Source organism: Gigantopelta aegis, chromosome 2, assembly GCF_016097555.1.
Source record: "Gigantopelta aegis isolate Gae_Host chromosome 2, Gae_host_genome, whole genome shotgun sequence".
In the NCBI taxonomy this organism is placed as follows: Eukaryota; Metazoa; Mollusca; class Gastropoda; order Neomphalida; family Peltospiridae; genus Gigantopelta; species Gigantopelta aegis.
In genome coordinates this window covers 42,078,086-42,101,227 of record NC_054700.1, presented here as the reverse complement: position 1 = coordinate 42,101,227, position 23,142 = coordinate 42,078,086, and the positions used below count along the sequence as shown (strand labels likewise).

At 37.4% G+C, this 23,142-nt stretch overlaps 1 protein-coding gene across 3 annotated transcripts in view; it reads left to right on the top strand.

Annotated features, from left to right (window-relative positions):
• The window catches only part of LOC121385772 (semaphorin-2A-like), a 205,508-nt gene that overhangs the window by 85,729 nt on the left and 96,637 nt on the right, over positions 1-23,142 (top strand). For 2 of the 3 annotated variants that reach the window (XM_041516561.1, XM_041516553.1), the window contains one exon: positions 15,674-16,778. In XM_041516561.1, coding sequence (XP_041372495.1) covers positions 16,673-16,778 — 106 coding nt within the window. In that variant the 5' untranslated portion in view covers positions 15,674-16,672. Of the gene's footprint in view, positions 1-15,385; positions 15,563-15,673; positions 16,779-23,142 lie in introns of those variants that run through there. The other variant, XM_041516570.1, reaches the window with a different exon arrangement.

Sequence of the window (23,142 nt, the reverse complement as noted above, 5' to 3'; positions counted from 1 at the left end):
GAAGATTGACCGCCCCACTCTAAGAAGAAATAGGAAGCGGGGTCAGCCCCTACTACTCTTTTTCTAGACTTTACCTTGCTTTATAGTGATACCATCTCGTATCCTCCGGAGTCGGCCCATCCGCACCACTATACCAAACCATGATGACTGGACTATACCCTAGTCTGATACTCTTTCTCGTTCAGACGGATCCGGCTTCTCAAGATCTGTATTTCAGCACAGCACTACACCTTCAACGTCTATCGACTGTCAATCTAGGGGTTTTCTTGACGGGATGCAACCCATCTTGTCCCTTTAAACTGTGCACCCAAACGGCCTTAACGAGGCCACTCGCGTGGACATATCGATCGGACTTTAAACTTTTAGATCTGCATTTAAAAGTTTATGTCGAAATTACTTCTTTTTTTAAAAATATTATTAAATAGTCCGATTCTCTCTTCTTTCTCTTATTTAATTTTGGACTGTCCTACTAAAATGCTCCAAATTATATAAATATTCGGCCGAGCAGTCAATTCTTTTTTTTTTTGGCAGTCAATTTTTTTTTTAATTCTATTAACTTTTTTACTAATTGCTATTTTAAAAATTCTGCCCATTTTCAACCCCCCCCCCCCACCCCTCCATCCTGAGTCAAACCAATGATCTTGTCGGACTCGGGATGGGCGTGTTCGAAACCCTAGTGGTATATGGGCACGTTAAACTAGTTATCATCATCATCATCATCATCAAAATTCTTCTGATACATGGAAAGTTAATTTCAAAATTCTTCTGATACATGGAAAGTTAATTTCAAAATTCTTCTGATACATGGAAAGTTAATTTCAAAATTCTTCTGATACATGGAAAGTTAATTTCAAAATTCTTCTGATATATGGAAAGTTAATTTCAAAATTCTTCTGATACATGGAAAGTTAATTTCAAAAAATTTCTGATACATGGAAAGTTAATTTCAAAATTCTTCTGAGGTATGGAAAATTAAAAAAAGTTTGTTGGTTTCACGACACACCTAGAGCAAATTGATTTATTAATCATCAGCTATCGGACGTCAAACATTTGGTAATTTCTAACATATGGTCTTAGAGAGAAAATACGCTATATTTGTCCATTAGTAACAAGGAATATTATGTATGCACCATCCTACACACAAGACAGTACATAACACAGCCTTTGATATACCAGTCATGGTGCACCGACTGAAATGAGAAATAGCCCAAATGGGGCCCACTGATGGGGAACGATCCCAAACTGACTGCGCATCAAGCAAATGCTTTATCACTGAGCTATGTCCTGCCACCTCTGATGCATGGGATGAAATATTGACTGAGAGTTTAAGCCACCAGGATTAAGGTTGGTAGGTGGTGGGTTCATATCTCAGTACCGGCTTGAGCCTAGAGAAAGTTAAAAGCATGAGGCCAACTCCTAAATACTGACTTCTCTGTCAATAATCATTGCTGTCCTGGGCACATTGAAACCTCAGGACAGAGGGTTGATGGTTAGTTGTTAATGGTTAGTGAGAGAGAAGTCAGTTTGGTGTCCCCATTGAGCCATTAAAACCTTCTTTAGGTGGGAGCTGGTACAGGAATGTGAACCCAGAACCTGCCAGCCCTAAAGCGGATTACTGAAGCACTTCGCCACCATGAACAGAAGTTTGAGCCGATTTCATTTATATATATTTTTTTCAAACATGCTGTCCTGACAAAAACCTCTCAGCAATCAGTGAGAAGGAAGTCACTGTAGTTGCCTTATATCTACCCACTGAGTTATCAAATTCTTTCTGGGTAAGGGGCGGAACGTAGCTCAGTGGTACTGCGCTTACCTGATGTTCAATCAATCTAGGATTGATAACCGTCGGTGGGCCCATTGGGCTATTTCTCATTCCAGCCAGTGCTCCACAACAGGTGTAACAAAGGCCGTGGTATGTACTATCCTGTCTGCGGGATGGTGCATATATAAAAGATCCCTTGCTGCTAATTGAAAAGAGTAGCCCATGAAGTGGCGACAGTGGGTTTCCTCTCTCAATATCTGTGTGGTCTTTAATCATATATCCGACACCACATATTTGTGAATAAAATGTGTTGTGTGTGTCGTTAAATAAAACATTTCCTTCCTTCCTTCATTCTGGGTAGGAACCGGTACCGGGAGAAGAACCCAGTACCTACCAGCCTAAAATATGATGGTTTAATTAGCTTAGCCATGCACTTATAAACTGGGTTGGAACCTGTGTTTATCTAGGATATGAACCCAGTGTATGCTGTCATTTAACCAGATGACATTATACATCTACCAATCTTCCACTGACTCCTCACTGTTTCTGACATTTTATTTCCTTCCATTTGATACCAATTCATTTCATTTCATTTCATTTGAACTTATTTTCATGCTTATATCCAACTAATGTTCAAGCATGCTGTCCTGTGCATGCACCTCAGCTATCTGGGCCGTCTGTCCAGGACAGTGGGTTAGTTGTTAGTTGTTAGTGAGAGAGAAGAGGGTGTACCTATTGAGTCGTTAAAACTCGCTCTGGGTGGGAGCCAGTACCAGGTTGCGAACCCTGTACCTAACTAACCTTATGTCTGATGGTTTAACCAGTAATAAGAACCTAACAATTTAAAATGCATTCTTTTTATTTAGCTGATTTAGCACACACAAATACATATATAATAATAATAATAATAATAATAATAATAATAACTTTATTTAATGAGGGTGACAGGTTTAGCACAAGCTAATCTTCTACTAGGCCCTCAGCAATACATTGAAACACTGGAAAAGAAAATGCATGTATACCAAGTAATATACTATTATAATAAATGCATACAAACATATCTATATCTATTGTTTCATAATTGGTGAAGATTGAATCCATTTGGATTTGGTGATAGATGTATACTAGCACAATCTGCGTGTCAATCAAACATTAATATTATAGCCCCCTTAAGGCGTTGCACATCTTTGTTTTAACAGGTATGGCACAACAAGAAAGCTCTAATTAACCCACTAGCATGTGTTTATTTATCTCAAGTCAAGATCCCTCAGACTCAGGTTGAATTTCATAGCTGGTTAATTAACACTACATTATATCAACAGTGAGTTATGCATAATTTAGACCAGGTTATGTCACTGCGAACACAGAGCTGATTGGTTACGCAAGTGGAGTGTTGGCTAGAATAACACAGGTTCCATCTCTTCAGGAGGTGGTCCAGGGCCCCAGCCTGTACAGATAGTGTTGCATCACTGTTTGGAATGTCACCAGTGGTTCCGTAACAGCCTGGGGTTGATTTAATTAAGTCTTCACCACTCAGGGAAGGAAGTGTCTCATTAGGAAGTGTTTCATTGTTGTGGGTTTGTGCAATACATTTCTTTCCTGGCTTGTTTTAGAACCAGTGTTGGTGTCGGTGGCAATGTGGTTAAGCAAGCCAGTGTTGGATTTGAGCCTGTTAAGTACTGGGTTCAAATCTCAATACTGGCTCCCACCCAGAGTTAAAGTTAAAGTTTGTTTTGTTCAACAACACCACTAGAGCACACTGATGTATTAATCATAGGCTATTGGATTTCAAACATTTTAACATAGTATAGTCTTAGAGAGGAAACCCGCTACATTTTTTCATTAGTCGCAAGGGATCTTTTATATGCACCATCCCACAGATAGGATAGCACATATGTACTACTCTGTCTGTGGGATGGTGCATATAAAATTTCCTTGCTGCTAATCGGAAAGAGTAGCCTATGAAGTGGCGACAGCGGGTTTCCTCTCTCAATATATGTGTGGTCCTTAACCATATGTCTGACGCCATATAACTATAATTAAAATGTGTTGAGTGTGTCATTAAATAAAATATTTCGTTTCCTTTCCTTTCTAACCATTAACTGTTCAGCCTCTCTCCTGAACAGACAGCTCAGATAACCGAGGTGTGTGTCCAGGACAGCATGTTTGAACCTTAAGTGAATATAACAGAAATATATTGTTAATTAAAAACTGGCCTCGGTGGTGCAGTGGTTAAGCCTGGTAGGTACAGGGTTTGCAGCCCAGTATCGGCTCCAACTCAGAGCGAGTTCTTAAGGGCTCAATGGGTAGGTGTAACGCCAATACACCCTCTTCTCTCTCACTAACCACTAACCACCTAACAACTAACCCACTGTCCTAGACAGACATCCCAGATAGCTGAGGAGTGTGTGCCCAGGACAGCGTGCTTAAACGTTAATTGGATATAATCACGAAAATAAGTTGAAATTAATTAAATGAAAATTTAAATTAATTTAATGAGATTAGTTCTATTCACATGCTGGACTGGTCATTCGGTTGGTTCTTAACATTTATGTTGGCAGATTAGTGTTAAGTTTTAACAGAATTTTCCTTGGCATTATCAGAGATACATACATGTAAGTGTTTTATAGTCCAATATATCTGCCATCAAACACTTTATATTGCTTGTTAGTTTGGTCATATTAACAACCAATATAAAAGGTATGATGACAGATATATTGGACTAAGTGGTTTATTAATACAGGCATGAAAGACTATTGCATAAATAATCACTTGGGGAGAACAAAGGTTGTAAGAATTCACTGTATTCACAGAATTATACAATATATTGTGGATTTAAATGCACTCAAAACAATCAAATTTCGATATATACCCAGTAGAAATTTGAATAATATATATTTTAAAGGCTGCACCACACACACACACACACACACACACACTTGGAGGGGAGGTTAAATAATGGACATTCAAAATAGCTAGGTATGAAACTGATTCCTCAGAAATATTTCCAATTCCAATTTGTGCTTCAGCAATATGTTTATGTATTAAAACCTGTGGTATGTGCTGCCTGATATAAATGACTGTGGTGCTAACTGAAAAGAACAGTAGATGATGAAAACAATTCAGCTCACACTTTTTTAGAATGTATACTAAACACCAAAAGAAAAATCAAATACAATTTTCAGCGGTGACATTAAATTTAGTTTTTAAGAAAGGATTAACACGTACCATGAAAAAAGTTTGTTTTAAGAGGTATCTGGTTTAGAGAAGTTTCATTGTATTGAGATTCAGGAGAATTACAGGTTGATGTACCATTTATTATTTCAAAGAATTGAGCATTTGTAATCAAGTAAGTCTATTCTAATTATGGGGACAGGATTTAGTTCAGTCGGTAGAGAACTAGCCCGAGATGCTTTCATCCTAGAACCCATTCTTTTAGCCCGGGATCCATAGGTCTGAAAGACCTCAAAAATGGGTTGAACCTGACTTCACCTAACACCTTGGATCCCGGACTATTTGGGGTTTTACCTGTACCATTCAGTGCCCCACGACTAGTATATCAAAGGCTGTGGTATGTGCTATCCTGTGAGAAAGTGCATATAAAAGATCCCTTGCTACTAATGGAACAATGTAGTCGACTTCCTCTATTGACTACGAGTCAGAATTACTAAATGTTTGACATCCAATATCTGACAGTGGCATAGGAAGGTGCCAAAAGGTGTGTGGGGGTACACTTTTATATTTACACACTTTTACACTATTATAAAGCAAATATAAAGCAAAATATCTGAAAAATGGAGGGCACATGTCTCTCTCCCCCCCCCCCCCCCCCCCCATTTCCTATGGCAGTGTCTGATGATCAGTACTTCAATGTGTTCTAGTGAGGTCGTTGAATAAAACAAACTTCAACTATTCTATTATACCAGCCTCGGTGGCGTCATGGTTAGGCCATCGGTCTACAGGCTGGTAGGTACTGGGTTCGGATCCCAGTCGTGGCATTGGATTTTTAATCCAGATACTAACTCCAAACCACTTGCATCGACCAGTGATCCATAACTGGTTCAACAAAGGCCATGGTTTGTGCTATCCTGCCTGAGGGAAGCGCAAATAAAAGATCCCTTGCTGCTAATCGGAAAGAGTAGCCCATGTAGTGGCGACAGCGGGTTTCCTCTCAAATCTGTGTAGTCCGTAACCTGTATAGACTGACGCCATATAACCGTAAATAAAATGTGTTGAGTGCGTCGTTAAATAAAACATTTCTTTCTTTCTTTCTATTCTATTACAAACTAACCATAACCCTGATTTGCATTTCTTTTGGCGTCCTGTATCTTATAAATCCTAGATAATTATGATGCTCAGCAGGAATTTACTCTGTTGTTTTCTCACCCTCCCATCCCCTTCATGCTCTCCCAGATCTGTCAACACCCCATCCACACACCTGTTCTATCTGACAGCATCCACAACAGAGATGTAGAACTCTATACTGTTGGGTACAGGTGTTTGTGAATGACCACTGCAGCTGCCCAGTGTCCAGTGACTGAGAACACATGTTAGCTGACCAGAGAGAGGTAACATTACATGGTCAGGGTTGCCTCAACATGACTCTAATGATGTCCAGCTGGTCACTAACAATAAGCACCTGGTCACAACACACAGTAACCACAACTCTCTGTGACCCAGTGTGAACCAGGCAAAACTGGTCTTCAAGTCATTTGAATTTTGAATTATTTTTCTTATATTCTGTATGCTGTCCTGGCCATACACATGCATGCACCATACCAACCCACCCACCCACCCACATAGACACAGACAGACAGACACATACAAACACACAGAGAGACAGACAGATACACACACACACACACACACACACACACACACACACACAGACAGACACACAATGTATACACAGACACAGACAAACACACACATACACACTCAGACAGACACACAGACAGACACATACACACAACATACACACACACACAACATACACACAAACACAGACAAACACACACATACACACTCAGACACACACACACACACACACATACACAGATACAGATACAGACAGACACACAACATACACATAGACAAAAACACACACAGACACACACATGTACAGACACAGACACACATACCCCCGCCACACACACACAGACACATACACACACAAAAACACACACACACACACACACACACACACACACACACACACACAACAGACAGACACATACACACAGATAGACATACACACAACACACAAAACACACACACACTATTTTATTACAACACAGAGTGACCGCCAAATCAGATAGGAAAAGTCATCGTCGGTGAAGATTGAATGCCACTATTTCAACACAATACTGTTTGATTAAATTGCACAACAATTTAGACACACTATAACAAATTCAATTTGCTTGAAAGGATCACAGCTTAAAATGTCAAACAAAATGCATAAATATTACCAAGTGTCATGCACGCAGAAGTAATCCATGAAAGGCAGTGTACAGACATGCCTGGTATGGGAAAATCTCTTCAATAAACTCGCATAACATTGACGCTTCTTCGAGCTGCATATTGTATGAGGTTTAATGCTGTAACCTGAGTCTTTCTAGGTTGTTCAGAAAGTTTTATTCAATCAAACATTCCATTATTGAACGAGTAATGATTGACCCCTTGAATCAGATAATATCCTTGCAAATAGAATCATTTATTGTCATCAGAGAGCTGTTTTGCAACTAGGTTTTGATAATGGGTTTTTTTCTTCACGTTTATTTTTATACTTTATTTAAAGTTCATAATAACTGCAGAGTAAAAATATACTTGGCTGTTTGTTGAGTGTTGCTCCATATTGAAAGAAAGAAATGTTTTATTTAACGACACACTCAACACATTTTATTTATGGTTATATGGCATCAGACATATGGTTAAGGACCACGCAGATATTGAGAGAGAAAACCTGCTGTTGCCACTTCGTGGGCTACTCTTTTCGATTAGCAGCAAGGGATCTTTTATATGCATCATCTCACAGACAGGGTAGTACATACCACAGCCTTTGATATACCAGTTGTGGTGCACTGGCTGGAATGAGAAATAGCCAAATGGGTCTACAAATGGGGATCGATCCTAGGCTGACCACACATCAAATGAGCACTTTACCACTGCAACTGCCTGGTCACAACACACAGCCGATGATTAATAAATCGGTGTGCTCTAGTGGTGTCATTAAACTAACAAACTTTTAAGTTCATATTCTCCACCACATTTCGAAGTGGACACACATTTTTGCCTGGCTCAACACTGTTACAGCTATTTTAATGGCACCGCTGAGGACAGACGTTAATTTGAATGGATTCCATGGTTTACAAGTGGGCTGACAGATTGATGAATCTGGTTGGCAATGTAACACGGTTTACAGGACTCTGGTTACATGGGGATGAACACCTATGTTGTACTGCTGTAGACACCTGGACTTGCCTGACCTCTGACGGACTTCACACTTGACAGATGTCCATGTAAACACGTGCTATACTATGACATATATGTTAATACTGTGTTAAGTCAAGTTTTTTTCGGGTTGAAAAAAAAAAAGTGAAAATGTTCAACGTCCCAGCTCTGACCTCAACCATTTCACTGCAGGATGTAGACCAGTGGAAAAATGCTTGTCTATAATGCATAGTCTGTCTAGGATCGATCCTACTCAATGGGCCCATTAGGCTATTTCTCATTCCAGCCAGTGCACCACGACTGATATGCCATGGTATATGTGCTATCCTCTCTGTGGGATGGTGTATGTAAAACATCCCTTGCCACTAATGGAAAAATGCAGCAGGTTTCCTCTCTAAGACTAGATGTCAAAGTTACCTAATGTTTTACATCCAATAGCTGATGATTAATAAATCAATGTACTCTAGTAGTGTCGTTAAACAAACTTTAAACTTCAACCATTGCATTGATCATGATTTATCATTTCATTTAAGAATACATTAAATAATGTTTTATATTTTTTAATTTAAAATTTTTATTTTGGTCACATTTAAAGAAATATTTAGATTTTATTACTAGTTATACATGTTTTCAGTTAATAGAAATATTTGCATAATAAAATTTTAATATTTTCATATTAAGTTTTTGTGTCTTTAACATCATAACTTCATAATTTTAAGTACTGATCTATTGAATATCATTTGATCTATAACCCATTACCAATACCATGTTAACAGATATGAATTGAGAGATTCCCAGCTTTTTATTTTAAGGACAAATATATTTAAAACTTATTTCATGTTTCTAGAATTAGATTGAAAATCATTAATGTTATATCAAATGACAAAAAGTTCCCAAAGTCTATGGGAATAAAGATAAATTGCAAAGACAAAGAATGACCGTGGTACATTCAGGTTTTTAGTATTAATAAATTTATACCATATTTCATAGAACAAACTCCCCAGTGATTCAGCCTTGACATTGACTTATTTTGTTGTATTTTATGTTTTATGTGATATTATAATAAAGTGTCTATTATTACTTTACTTACACTAAAAAAAAGTCATGCATGGTTACCTACATTTATGAAAATGATTATTGCAAATAAAATTTGTTTGTTCAGCTGTGATTGTCGTTATTAGTACCAAAATAGCCATAGGTGCCAACAGATTATTTTTTTATTGCCAATCAGCCATATTGATATCACCAAAGATAAATGTGTTTTGTGTGTTTTTTAAAAACCTATTCCTAAAGTTAAAAATAACATAACAATAGGCCCAGAGACAGATATAAAATTGAACATGTACTAGTTCATACATGTAGCATGTAACTCGATCTTTATGTTTATATTAATCTAAGGTTCAAGCATGCTTTCCTGGGCATAAACCTCAGCTTTATCTGGGCTGTCTTTTTCATTTCAATTTATACTTATTTTTGTGCTTATATCCAATTAAGGTTAAGCTCGTTGGCTTGGGCACACACCTCGGCTATCTCCTGGACTGTCTGTCCAGGACTGAGGGTCAGTGGTTAGTGAGAAGGATGTCGGTATAGTAGCCTTAAACCTACTCACTGAGTTGTTAAAACTCGCTCTGAGTGGGAGGTGGTTCTGGGCTGTAACTACCAGCACTGGCCTCGGTAGGGTCATGATTAAAAGTAAAAAAAGTTTGTTTTATTTAACGACGTCGCTAGAGCACATTGATTTTTTATCTTATCATCGGCTATTGGACGTCAAACATATGGTCATTCTGACACTGTTTTTAGAGGAAACCCGCTGTCGCCACATAGGCTACTCTTTTTACGACAGGCAGCAAGGGATCTTTTATTTGCGCTTCCCACAGGCAGGATAGCACAAACCATGGCCTTTGTTGAACCAGTTATGGATCACTGGTCGGTGCAAGTGGTTTACACCTACCCATTGAGCCTTGCGGAGCACTCACTCAGGGTTTGGAGTCGGTATCTGGATTAAAAATCCCATGCCTCGACTGGGATCCGAACCCAGTACCTACCAGCCTGTAGACCGATGGCCTGCCACGACGCCACCGAGGCCGGTCCGGGTCATGATTAGGCCATCGGACATAAGGCTGGTAGGTACAGGGTTCGCAGCCTGGTACCGGCTCCCACCCAGAGTGAGTTTTAACCACTCAGTGAGTAGGTATAAGACCACTACACCCTCCAACTCTCTCACTAACCACTAACAACTAACCCACTGTCCTGGAGAGACAGCCCAGATAGCTGAGGTGTGAGTGCCCATGACAGTATGCTTGAACCTTAATTGGATATCAGCACGAAAATAACTTGAAATGAAAATGTACCTACCAGCCTTATGGTCAATGGCTTAACCAATATACCACTGAAGGCAGTAAGGCTGTCTGTCCAAAAAAAGTGTTTTATTTAACAATGCAATCAACACATTTTATTTACGGTTAAATGGCGTCAGACATGTGTTTAAGGACCACACAGTTATTGAGAGTGGCAATCTGCTGTCTCTGCTGGGCTACTGTTTTTGATTGGCAGCAAGTGATCTTTTATATGCACCATCCCACAGACAGGGCAGTATATACCAGTCGTGGTGCACTGGCTGTAACGAGAAATAGCCCAATGGGCCCACCGATGGGGATCGATCCCACACCAACCGCACATCAAGCGAGCGCTGTACCAATGGGCTGCATCTCTCCACCCCCACCCCACTGGCTGTCCAGGAAAGAGGGTTAATGGTTCGATGTTAATAGTTAGAGTTAGTGAGAGAGAAGTCAGTGCAGTGGCTCCCCATGGAGCTGTTACAACTCGGTCTAGGTAGAATCTGGTCCCAGGAGGTGATTTCACCAGCCTTAAGTCTGATGGCTCAATCACAGCAGTACCGAGGCCGGTAATCCTCTACATTGGACAGATTGTATTTGTACACTGCATCATAAGACTATGGAATAACAGACTATTGATCTGTGATTTGCAATGTAAGCATTGTTAACCATTCATCGCTGGTGCTAAAATTGCACAGATGCGAGGTCACCATAACCTAGCTGACAAGAAATGGTTTCTTAGCACATCCAATTCAAAGGAATGTATTTTAAGATAATTTGAAGAGCAGACAGTTTTTAAAACTATAATCTGTCGATGACAAATGCTTTAAGTAGAAAATATACCTTTTTCGATAGCTATTAACGCTTTAAACTACAAATGACATTTTATGTTTTAATTTAATTTTTAATGATCACATTTGTATTCTTTCATTTCATTTGTAGATATTTTCATGCTTATATCCAATTAAGGTTCAAGCACACTGTCCTCGGCTCACACCTCAGCTATCTGGACTGACTCTGTCCTGTATAGATGGTTATTGATTAGTGAAAGAGTAGGCGGTGTAGTGTCCTTACATCTACTCACTGAGACATTAAAACTTGCGCTGGGTGGGAGTTGGTTCTGGGCTGTACCTACCAGCACTGGCCTCGGTGGTGTCATGGTTAAGCCATCGGACATAAGGCTGTAGGTACAGGGTTCGCAGTCTGGTACCAGCTCCGACCCAGAGCATGTTTTAACAACTTAATGGGTAGGTATAAGACCACTACACCTTCTTCTCTGAACCTGTGAACACCTACCAGCCTTATGTACGATGGTTTAACCACTAAACACCATCAAGGCTGGTGTATTCATTCTATTTATACTGGTACACCTGGACAGTCTGTTCAGGTCATTGGTCAGTTCCGTTCCGTAAGTTTTTAACATGCTCATATACCACAGAGATTCCGAGCATGTCTGCCCCGGAGTTCGATCTCTGGAAGGCCAGGGACCCAACCCGGGGCAGATAGTGGTCAGTGAGAGAAAAGTTGGTGCAGTGGTCTTACATCTTCATATTGAGTTCCACATACACACTCTGGGTTGGAGCCATTAGTAATCACATAGGGAGGGACCCATTACCTCCCAGTCTTAAAAACACTGGCTAATACCTACTGAAGACTGTGACTTGAGTTATACACAATCATTTTTCAACATGTGAAATGTTGTATAGCATGGAATAAAATTTATGTCATCTTATTTTATCTTATCTTCATACTTATATCAGATGTGTAAACAAAAATTAATACCTTTTAAGATGTCATTTAAGACACTGTCAAAAAAGTAAGAAGAAGAAAAGCGTAATATTTATCAAATGTTATATTACACCTTAAAGAACAAAAATGAAAATTTATGTTTGATAATAATCCTTCACCTTTAACCATTCACTGTTTACCAGAAGATGACTTTACCGTTTCCATTCTTGTCTGTCCTTTACAAAGTAAAAAGGCGAGATATAGATATTACTTTTCTTTTCTTGTTTTTTTTTCTCGTTTTTTTTAATTCACAGAAACCCTGTTACAGTAAGACCTGTCCCTAACCAGGGTGAATATAAAGGACAGGCGGTCAACATAACCTTGATATATTACATATGACAGGTTTTCAATAAATTCGAGAGTAACTTGAGGAATAGCGCTAGAAGCAATACAAAAAAAAATAAAAAAATAACCCCAGTATAATAGAGGAAAGAATACAATTCAGTACATACAGATATTAATTTACAATGAAATAAAACTATCGCTGGTTGTGTAAATGCAGAGAGTACAAATTCTTCAGGAGTAGAAAAATATAAAAAAGAAAGCTCAATAGAAAGTTGTTATTTTTTCGTTTTAAATGAAAAATCAATGGGAGGTAAGAAAAAAACAGCTATTATTATTCTGACGGCAGTGACGGTGTCAACTTTTGTGATAAAGTCTTGCATTTACATCAGTTTCTCACAAACCATTAGTCCTAGGTTAATGAAACTTGGGTTATAGTGGCATTTATGGATGTTCATCACAGTGTATATGAAAAGAATTAAAAACTAATTCAATTTTTAAAATTAAAGTATTTTTGCAGTTAGCTTAATGTTAAAAGTTTTACATTTACCTCCATTTCTCACAAACTATAAGTCATAGATTGACCAAACTTGATTTATAATTGTTCCTATATAGGTATAGATGTTAATGAAACTTGGTTTATAGTGGCACTTATGAGTGTTCATCACAGTGCACCGCAAAAAACATTATGGTAGGCCAGACATTCAATTCCATAGAATTCTTGTTGACCATCCATTCATTTCAACTTATTTTCATGCTTATATCCAATTAAGGTTCAAGCATGCTGTCTTGGGAACACACCTCAGCTATCTGGGCTGTCTGTCCAGGACAGTGGGTTAGTTGTTAGTTGGTTAGTGAAAGAAAAGAGGGTGTAGTGGCCTTACACCTACCCATTGAGCCCTTAAGAACTCGCTCTGTGTGGGAGCCGGTACCGGGCTGCGAACTCTGTACCTACCAGCCTGTAGTCCAATGGCTTAACCACTGCGCGACCGAGGCCGGTGACCATTTTCAATGTAGTTCCCGACCATAAAGTTATATAAGTCCAGATCATTCAATGAGCATCTCTTTGATGGTGGAGTATATATTTAATAGAACTGTTTGACACCTGTCACAGAGGTAACTAGATATATAATGGCGAGGTGATATTCTGTCATAGTGCGGCCAATTACAAGGTCCCCACAGACGACACTTGAGACAGACTGGCTGTGTTATAAAAACTGGCTGGGCCCCAGGGCAGGTAACTCTAACTGTTCTCAAGAGTTTGTAAATATCTGAGTGGAGGATCAATGAATTTCTTGTGTGTTCTTAGCTGCTATTACATCGGATTATATCACCTTACATTACAGCAGATCATATTCGCAGATTGTAGAAACAATGGATTAGTTATTGTTCTGTGTGTGTGTGTGGTTTATGATGATACACACTGCACATGTTAGTGTTATGGACATTTTAAGGATTTAGGTGATAGGGACATAAAATATTACGATAGGGGTTTTATGTCTTTTGTTATTTATGTGGGGTTCTATGTCTTTTGTTATTTATGTGTTCATCATTTATAAACATAAATTTAATTCATATAGAAATGCGATATGGTTGTCTCCCTCTAATTTTAGTGTTGATAGTGTTTACTTTTTGTATATATTTACAAATGCATGTTATATCATCTTTAAAAAATACAGTCAAACCTGCTCTACTGGCCACCTGTATTAAACAACCTCCTGTGTTAAGAGGCCACATTTTTATACTCCCAAATCATCTAATATAGTATAAACTGACTTCTATTAAGCAGCCACCTGTTTTAAAAGGTCACTTTGTAAAAATCCTTTGATTGCTGCTAAACACAGGTTTGATTGTATTGGTTTGTAGCAAATAGTGTATGGTCATGCAGTATTTTATTTTAGTTACTTCATTTTATAAAATATTATATTGTGAAAAGGAGAACAGAAAATTTTGGTGGGGCAGTTTTAAAAAACACAACAAAAACATATTTTTGTTTAAGGTTGGTTTTACTTGCTTAATGGGGTTTAAATTATCAAACATGAAAATTGCCAGTTAGATGATTGAAATGTTAAAAAAAAAGAGACAGATTGATTGATGTTTGAAATATTTTTTGAACTATGTTAAGTGATTTTACATTCTGTTTATAACTGATTCCACATTAATATACCCAGTGTTCACTGATTAACTTTAATTTTATTAAAAAAAATAAAAAAAAATATACGTTTTTTCTTTTGGCTTGCTAAATATAATAATATGTTGGATTTTAAATACTAATGTATTTTTAATACATAAAATGGTTTCTGATGATCTTATTTTTCATAATTAGAAGTAAAATACAACTATTTGTTAAGGAACATATACAGCTATGTACTAATTTTTACAAATTTATATTGTACGATGCTCTATTTTAATAATACCTGTAAGTATGCTTTACACAAAAACAGTTTTCCTTGTTTGATTGATGTGGATTTAAATGACCCACAGGTCGACGGAAATGACCCAAGATAACCTGTACCCAGCTACCAGTCTACCTGCCAGTGCATTGATGATCCCTGCAGGCAGTTTATAAGAAGAATCTGGAATCTGGCTGTGACAGCGTTACAACCATCATTCACTTGTCTTGAGGCCGTCTATTGGCTGATTGGACCAAACACATACCTACCTGTCAGTGTCTGCTTTATTTTCCCCAGTCAATTTGTTAATGTAATTGTTCTTTTATTCACAAATTATTAACAGTCCCAGTGTGTGCTGTGAAGTTTATAGCCACTCCCCAGAGCAGTGACACTATGTGTGTCTCTTGATGGCTTTATGATACTCACGTGTGTGTATGTGTGTGTGTATATGTGGTGCGATGGCTAGTCTCTGAGAGCAAAGACATATTATAATAGCTTGCCGGGAAGTGTCTACATTGTTTCTTTAGGGATATATAAAATTATCAGCACAGGTAATCACGACACCAGCCATATATTGTTCCCTTTTGAAGTGTGTACCCTTAGTGCGTAAATCTTTTGCCAGTCTGCGGTGGATTTTATTACCGGTTTGCTTTATTCCACAGATGTTTCCAAGTGAAAGAGCGAAGCACCCACAACTCTGCTGAATGGACAGGACTTGCATTGCTGTGGCTGTGAGAGAGAGGAAACAAACAAATACGGCAGACGCCGGGGTTTCTGTGAGCAGGAGTGAACATCTTGCAGCAGACTGCAGTTGATTGCATAGCTAGCAGATAGCACGAGACTTCGGCAAGAGACTTCGCTAGACTTTGCTGTTCTACATACTCGGGGCTGATCTCATCTGCACTTTGAACTTCAAAGCAGGACTCTGCACATATCTTCCACAATATCCTGGATTTATGTTTCGTATTTTGTCATTTATCAGCCAACCCGGTTAACTTAGGAATTATTTTGACATTTTTAAGATAATTTGCTATCCTAGTTTCTTTACATTTATATGATATATATACTGCGCAGTCATCTCCTGATTTTTTTTACCTGTGAAGAAGTTTGGATGTTTTCAGTGAATTGACATTTAGAACCTTTTTTTTTTTTACAAGAAAAAGTGAACAAAAAGTGAAAGAAAAAATATACTGGCGAAACTTAAAAGTGGCAAGGATAACAGTACTTAGCATAATAACACATAGAGATTACGATCATATTCTGCAACATTACCACTGTAAGAGGAAGTACTTACTATTCACACTTGACGATTTTCAACCTACAATCCTTTAGGAAGTGCATACTCTGTTACGAACACTCCTTTGGTGATTCTGTGTGTTTTGGGACTTACTGAGGTTTCAATCTTTTAATTGTTTTTTTCAAAGAACCTTAGTCTAAAGTGTTTTGTCTTTTAGACTTACTAAGATTTCAATCATTTTCCGAAGAACCTTAGTATAAGGATTCTGTGTTGTGGACTTCCTGAGACTTCAATCATATTATTTGAGGATTTATGACAGACGAGAACAAAACGCAGTGACCCAGGCATTTTCTTTGAGGATCTCTGGAATGAGTACAGCCTTCCTACATTAAGTAATCAGTTTGCATCACAACAGCAGGAAAACATGGCAGTGGTGGTGATAGTGAGTGTTTTACTGGTAGGGCTGGCTACCAGTGGGGGTCTGCAGAACCCAGATGGGTGTGATTCAGGAGCAGTTTTCAAAGTTAAAGGTAAGAACAGTTACTATTAGTTACAAAATTTTATTAGTTACAAATTTTAATATCCAGATACTGTGGAGCAGGGATTGGAGGGGGCCCAATAAGTCTGAATAAAAAATATTATTGGTAGTAAATCTTTAGACAGAGATTAATTTTACTTGTAGAATGCAGAAAATTGCATTTCAGGACATCTACATTGTAGTTTTCAAAATGTTACCCCCGAACCCCCTAGAAACTTTGCTTTGTGCCCTTGATCTCAGTCAGTCCCACCCCCCTTCTACTTGCTTCCGCCGTGCCTGATATCTGAAGACAGTGTACAACAAATGTTTGAGGAAGACACTATAGACCTCACAGAAGCTTTGGCTAGTGCTATGTGTTATAGTGTTACAGATGATCATTTTCACTAGCCCAGACTATAAAGTCACTAGTTGGGATCGAGGGCTAGTGGATGTGTTGAACCTGGTATAAGATTGTAATTGTTGGATTCTAGAACTTTTAGACTTTAATGCTGGAGAAAAAAAAAAATCTACCCTAAAGAATAAACTGTCCAAAATATGTACACATAGTCCTTTGTTAAAAAAAAATGGGGGGTGGGGGCGTGGAGAAAAAGGAGGGTCAAAATTGTTTTTAAATAAATTCCTTGATCCGTTAAAATGTTTGCAATGTCATTAAAAACATTTGATATATTTAATGCTAGATGGCGTCAGATAGTGCTGTCCTTTACACAGGAATGTATGCATTCATGCACACACACACACACACACACACACACACATTCAGGCAAACATGCACACGTATGCACCCACACACACACACATACATGCACTCGTGTACATACACATACATGTACACACACGCATGCATGCACACACATACATACATGCACTCATGTGTACATACACATACATGTACACACATGCATGCATGCACACACACACACACTCACACACACACACTCACACACACATACACATATACATACATACATGCATACACATACAATATATATATTTTTTTATTTTAAAATAAATATCAGAAAATGAATTAAATATGCAACCCTGTTATATGAATAAAACATTTATAATGAAACTGTCATTCATTCTTGATATGACTTGAGGCGTGAAGGTGGAAGCATGTAATACATTTTTTATGATCTATTTTTTCTGCACACACGTATCTTTCTCAACAATATCGAATAAGATGCGTAGCAGGTAGTGATAAAATCACGAATCATGTTTAATGCATGCGTGTACCTATTCAATGCAGTGACAAATTGGTAGCTTAAATGACAAACGTGATTGATTGGTGCAATTTCATCGCTTTTTTTTTCTTACTTCATTTTTATTGGCTTTGACATGTGACATGTAAATAAATGATGAAAGACTTCTTGACACTGGGAACAAATTGAAAGAGTTCATAAGGTTATCAAGGTGTTATGTGATAGTTTACACTCATATAGTGCTTAGTATAGCTTGATTGACAGTTTTCTGACAGTTTTTAAGGTTGTGCTCCTAGATATCAAAAAGTGTCAGTTTCACTTTTTCAAATCCTGACTAATATAAGTAAATGAATTTTTTTTTTATTATTATTATTATTATTATTTTTTTTTTATTATGGTGTAAGGTTAATTCATAGTACTTATACTTTGTAAATTGACAGAGAACTAACTAAGACCTATTTTTTGGGGTCTGTCTTCAGTTTCTCCACCTACCTTAATTTTGTGTAGTGATCATAAACATTTTTGAAGCACCCCCCCCCCCCCCCAAAAAAAAGAGTAAAATTTTATTAAAAAAATTTGCTTTGAAAATCATGATCCCTGATTTTTTTGCTATCAGCAAACTAGATTTGGAACACTTGGCTTATTTGTTTTACAATGATGAAACCTGAAACACACATTTTTTTTTTTTTAGGCCTAATCATCTACAAGTTGGTTAGATTCTACGAAATATTTTACCTTAGTTTTAAAAACTGAAATTGTAATCTATACCATGAAACGTGACCATGCTGGAAGCCAGTGCACCAACAAAATAAAATTTATGACTTTTTGAAAGTCAGGGTTATTACTGGATGGATTCAATGTGAGGGATAAAGACTGAACGCCATAAATCTTTTATGAGATATAAACAATAGGTTTACTGGACAAGTGCCAAAAACATCCTCCCTTTTTGCTAGTTTTTCTCTCTCGTTATAGTGCTAACATCCTCTCTGAGTGAAAACAACACAGCTCCTATCAGGGCATTGCACAGGTACTATACAGGATGTTTGCTCAAATGTTTTTCACCAAAAGTTAAATAACTCTTTGTATTTCCTACCTCACCTTGATTTTTTTTTCCTCAAAGTACATGTGTGTTTATATGTGTGTGATTGGCACTTGTGATAAAGCGTTATATTATGATTCAATAGGTAAAATATATATCTACACCCTACCTAAATGCTGATATACTACATAATCTCCATGGGTCAGTTCTATATTCCCTCAACTTTATGTTCAATGCATACATGTGTGTTTATATGTGTGTGATTGGCACTAGTGATAAAGTGTTATATTATTGATATATACTATGATTCAATAGGTAAAATATACCTATGTTGACACACTCAATAATCTCCATGAGGTCAGCTCTGTTTTCTCTCAGCCTAGTATCAGACCTACAGTTCGTTGCATGCAGAGCTATTATATATGTCCAAATTTGCTGGTATTGTGATATAGCTGGGGTACTGATATCACAATAAATGTTTTTAAAGCCCATCTCTACATGTAGTTGGCACTTAATTGAGGGAGTATCATTCTGTAAATAATTAGTTAATTGAAAACCATACAAATGCTGAGTCGTTAATGTTATGCAACCATAATATTCCTTTCCATAGCTGTTTACTTAAAACAAATATTTGTTTAATGCAGATATCTGAATATAAAAGGTGTTGTCTTCAGAGTTTTCTTTAGTAAAATAATGGAGTGAGGCTCTGTCCATCTGTCCATCTGTCCATCTGTCCATCTGTCCATCCATCTTCGTCACCTTTTCATTGCCCATTAACAGTGTGGACTCCAGTCCAGATTTGAAAGTCTTTAACATCACCATACAAATTACATACAATTTTCGGCCCAGACTCTACAATTTAATAATTTGCGGCCAGACTGTATTATTTGAGCCTTGGATGGAAGCAGACTAAAGACTCATAATCATGGGATCTGGTTAATGCAGATGTCTGATGTCAGTTGGGATCTGTATGATGTGGATACATTTAACAATGGGCAGACAGATGGAATGCAAACATTTCATTCAGTCTGTCAATTCTGTGGACAGTTTTTTTTTCCTCCTCAACATTTCACCAGCTTGTATAATACTGGATACTTTCTGAAGGTCAGCATCAATGCAGTGGCCATTGATATTCATCTCTTTGAGTTGTGTATGGAAAAATGAGATTATGGGTATATTCAAGGCACATCGATATTGCCACGGTCAGGTCCCATCCAAGTGGCGAGCTGCAATTGAAAGGCTAAGATGTTTACAGAGGCACTGCCTCCACTAGCGTTCAAGTTGTTAAACCAATTTTCTCCTCTTCCTTGACTTAGCAATTTCAGCAAATCCAATAAATTTGGTTAGCTGTATGTCGTTTGCTGCAGGTATTACCACAGACCAGTCGTGGTGTGACAGCACAATGGTTTCACCGCTGTAAAGACCGATCAGAAAAATTTGTTAGTTGATAGAAAGACATTGATGGTTGCTGGCTATGAAAAGGCAGTTTGGTAGATCTGAATAACTATTCGGTTGATGTAGAGATTTGTGTGTAATTTGGTATAGTTTTTCAATTGCTATAAAGAATAGTTGACCAGTAGATTTTAACTAATTATGAGTTAATATAAGAATATGTTGGTAATTAATTCAGTACTTTTTTTTCAGTTGCTCTGTTGATAATTTGATAGATTTTCAAAATTGTTCAGTTGATATAAAGATCTAAATTATCTTATGTACACTTACAAAGATTTTAAAAAGAAAATAATACTAAGTCTGAAAATGTAGGCAGCTAAATTACTCATATTAGAAAATAAAATATAGAAAAGCAACTGAAAATGTTTGTGAAAATGGTACAGGGTTCTTAGGTGTCCTGGAAATCCTGGAATGTCCTTGAATTTGGTGATTTTAAAATCCAGGTCTGGAATGTCCTGAAAAAGTATTAAATGTTATTGTGTCCTGGAAATGTCCTGGAAATTTAGGCTATAAATTTGGTGGTTTATTTTCTTTGTATATTTACTTTTGTTGTCCTCATAACCGGTCTAAATCCAGACAACAATTTGTTAAAAAAACATTCATTGATTGGACATTTCATGTCCTGGAATTTGTTTTAAATGTCCTGGAAAATTCCTGGAAATGTCCTTCAATTTTATGGGGTTTTTTCAAGTGTAAGAACCCTGTCAACCAGCTGCTGTTCAGCTGATGAGTAGACAACACACACTGACATGGATGGAATCCATTATGAATATGCACATCACTTTAATGTTACATTTACTAACACTCATGTGCAGTATTCACAATTCAACGCCAGACCTCACGTTGTGAAAATTACCATTGTGTAGTTGGCAAATTAGACTGTTACCGTGAAATCCTTTGGAGGAAATGAAATTCCTTAAAGAATTCTTGTTAATTGGATAGTTTTAACCAAGAAAGAGAGGTTGTCTCTTCATTGCTTCAGGAGCCGGTAAAATAAACAGGATTAAGTAAATGTGTCTGCTTCACAATACGGGGACAAGATTCGAGGGATTCTCTGTCAGAAATTAATCTGTGCCACGTTGGTAGGTAAACGCCAGTTTTCTTCAATAAATATCCCTACGGGGAAGGAAAAACATGGCCTGTTCCTTATGTTATAATGGCAGCCGTCGGACCAAATTAATTCTTTCTTTCATGGGGCTTTGTTGTAATTTTAAAAAGATTATATCCAAGTGAATGGTCTGTCACAGCTCAAGAAACGAGTGTAATGAAGTTGATGCCCGCGAAATGAAGTTTAAACACTCGGAAGTGTCTTTTCAATCGACGGTCGTCATTTGTGTCAATTGTCTCACCGGCTCATTATTCGCTGGAGACCAAGTAGGGGTTAACGTGGCAGGTTCATTTGCAATTGTCCGCTTCAATTTGGTGTCCCTGGGAGCTGGAGTAGAAGTGAAGATTGTGTGGGGAGCTATCACATACAGCCTCTTGGACAATACCCAGGGTTTGTGGTGGAAGTTGATTGGAGGAGTGTGCGGCCCCCACACACTCTCACTTCACTCAGTGCATCCATGATAACTGATAACCTAGAAGTGATGGTGTCGTATCAAAGCAAGCATTGTTGCAGAATTCTCCAGTCAACACTGGTCAATAGAAATGTTACTGGAATACTCTTCACAATTATGGATCAGAAGAATGACCACTTTAATGGGTTAGGGTAGAGTACACCATCCACTTAAGGTCCATCCTAGGCTGGAGTTCAAACATGTGCTGGAAAACTTGCACCTGTAGGGCAGATATAATGGGTTGTATATAAAAAAAAAGTTTAAAAGCAGTATAAAGTTATTCTTGGAAATTACATATACAGATAGATAAGATAAAATTTATTGCATTTAAACATTTCACATGGGAACAGAGTGCACAAAATAATATTAGAAAGTTGCAAGTACTCTTTTAAAAAAGAGTATACATGTACTCTTTAAAAAACTTAATGTTACAAAAACATTAGAAATATTTTTCAGTTGTAATCTTCAACTGTATTTGTAGAATGTAGAATATTTGTCATTGGTATTTTTTAATATGGAAAATTTCAACAGTCTATGTTAATGGGTATTTGTCAAGGCTCTGCTGAAACAAATGCAAATTAACTTGATGAGGTTGATATTTTACATACCGGGTACTAAAAAAAACCCACAAGTAGCAAATTTTATTTATCCTATAACATTTCTAAAATGAAATTTCTATGAAGTAGACTGAAGTTGATATTAAATGCTGAAAAAGTACCTCTATTTAATGATGGGTTTTAAGCTTTTTACACATTGTGCATTTCAGTGTTTATTCTTAATTAAGTATTACATACCTGCAGAGAACATTCTTTACCAAAAAACCTCATACAGGTGTTCTTTTGTTACCTATACATATATGGGCAAATGTATATAAAAGATTCTTTGCTGCTAATCAGTGAAAGTATCTTATATTGTAGCAGCAGGTTTAAAAACAATTTATATCGACCGAATTAGAAACCAGTGGAATAAAAAACAAAATCAGTAGAGGTTTTATCTAGTGGTGAACACCTGTCTGACACCTTCACTCAATTAATTAGAACCATCATTGTTGGTTAACATCGGAGCTAATGGATGATGGTTTTTAGATTGATTAGAAAAACAAGACTA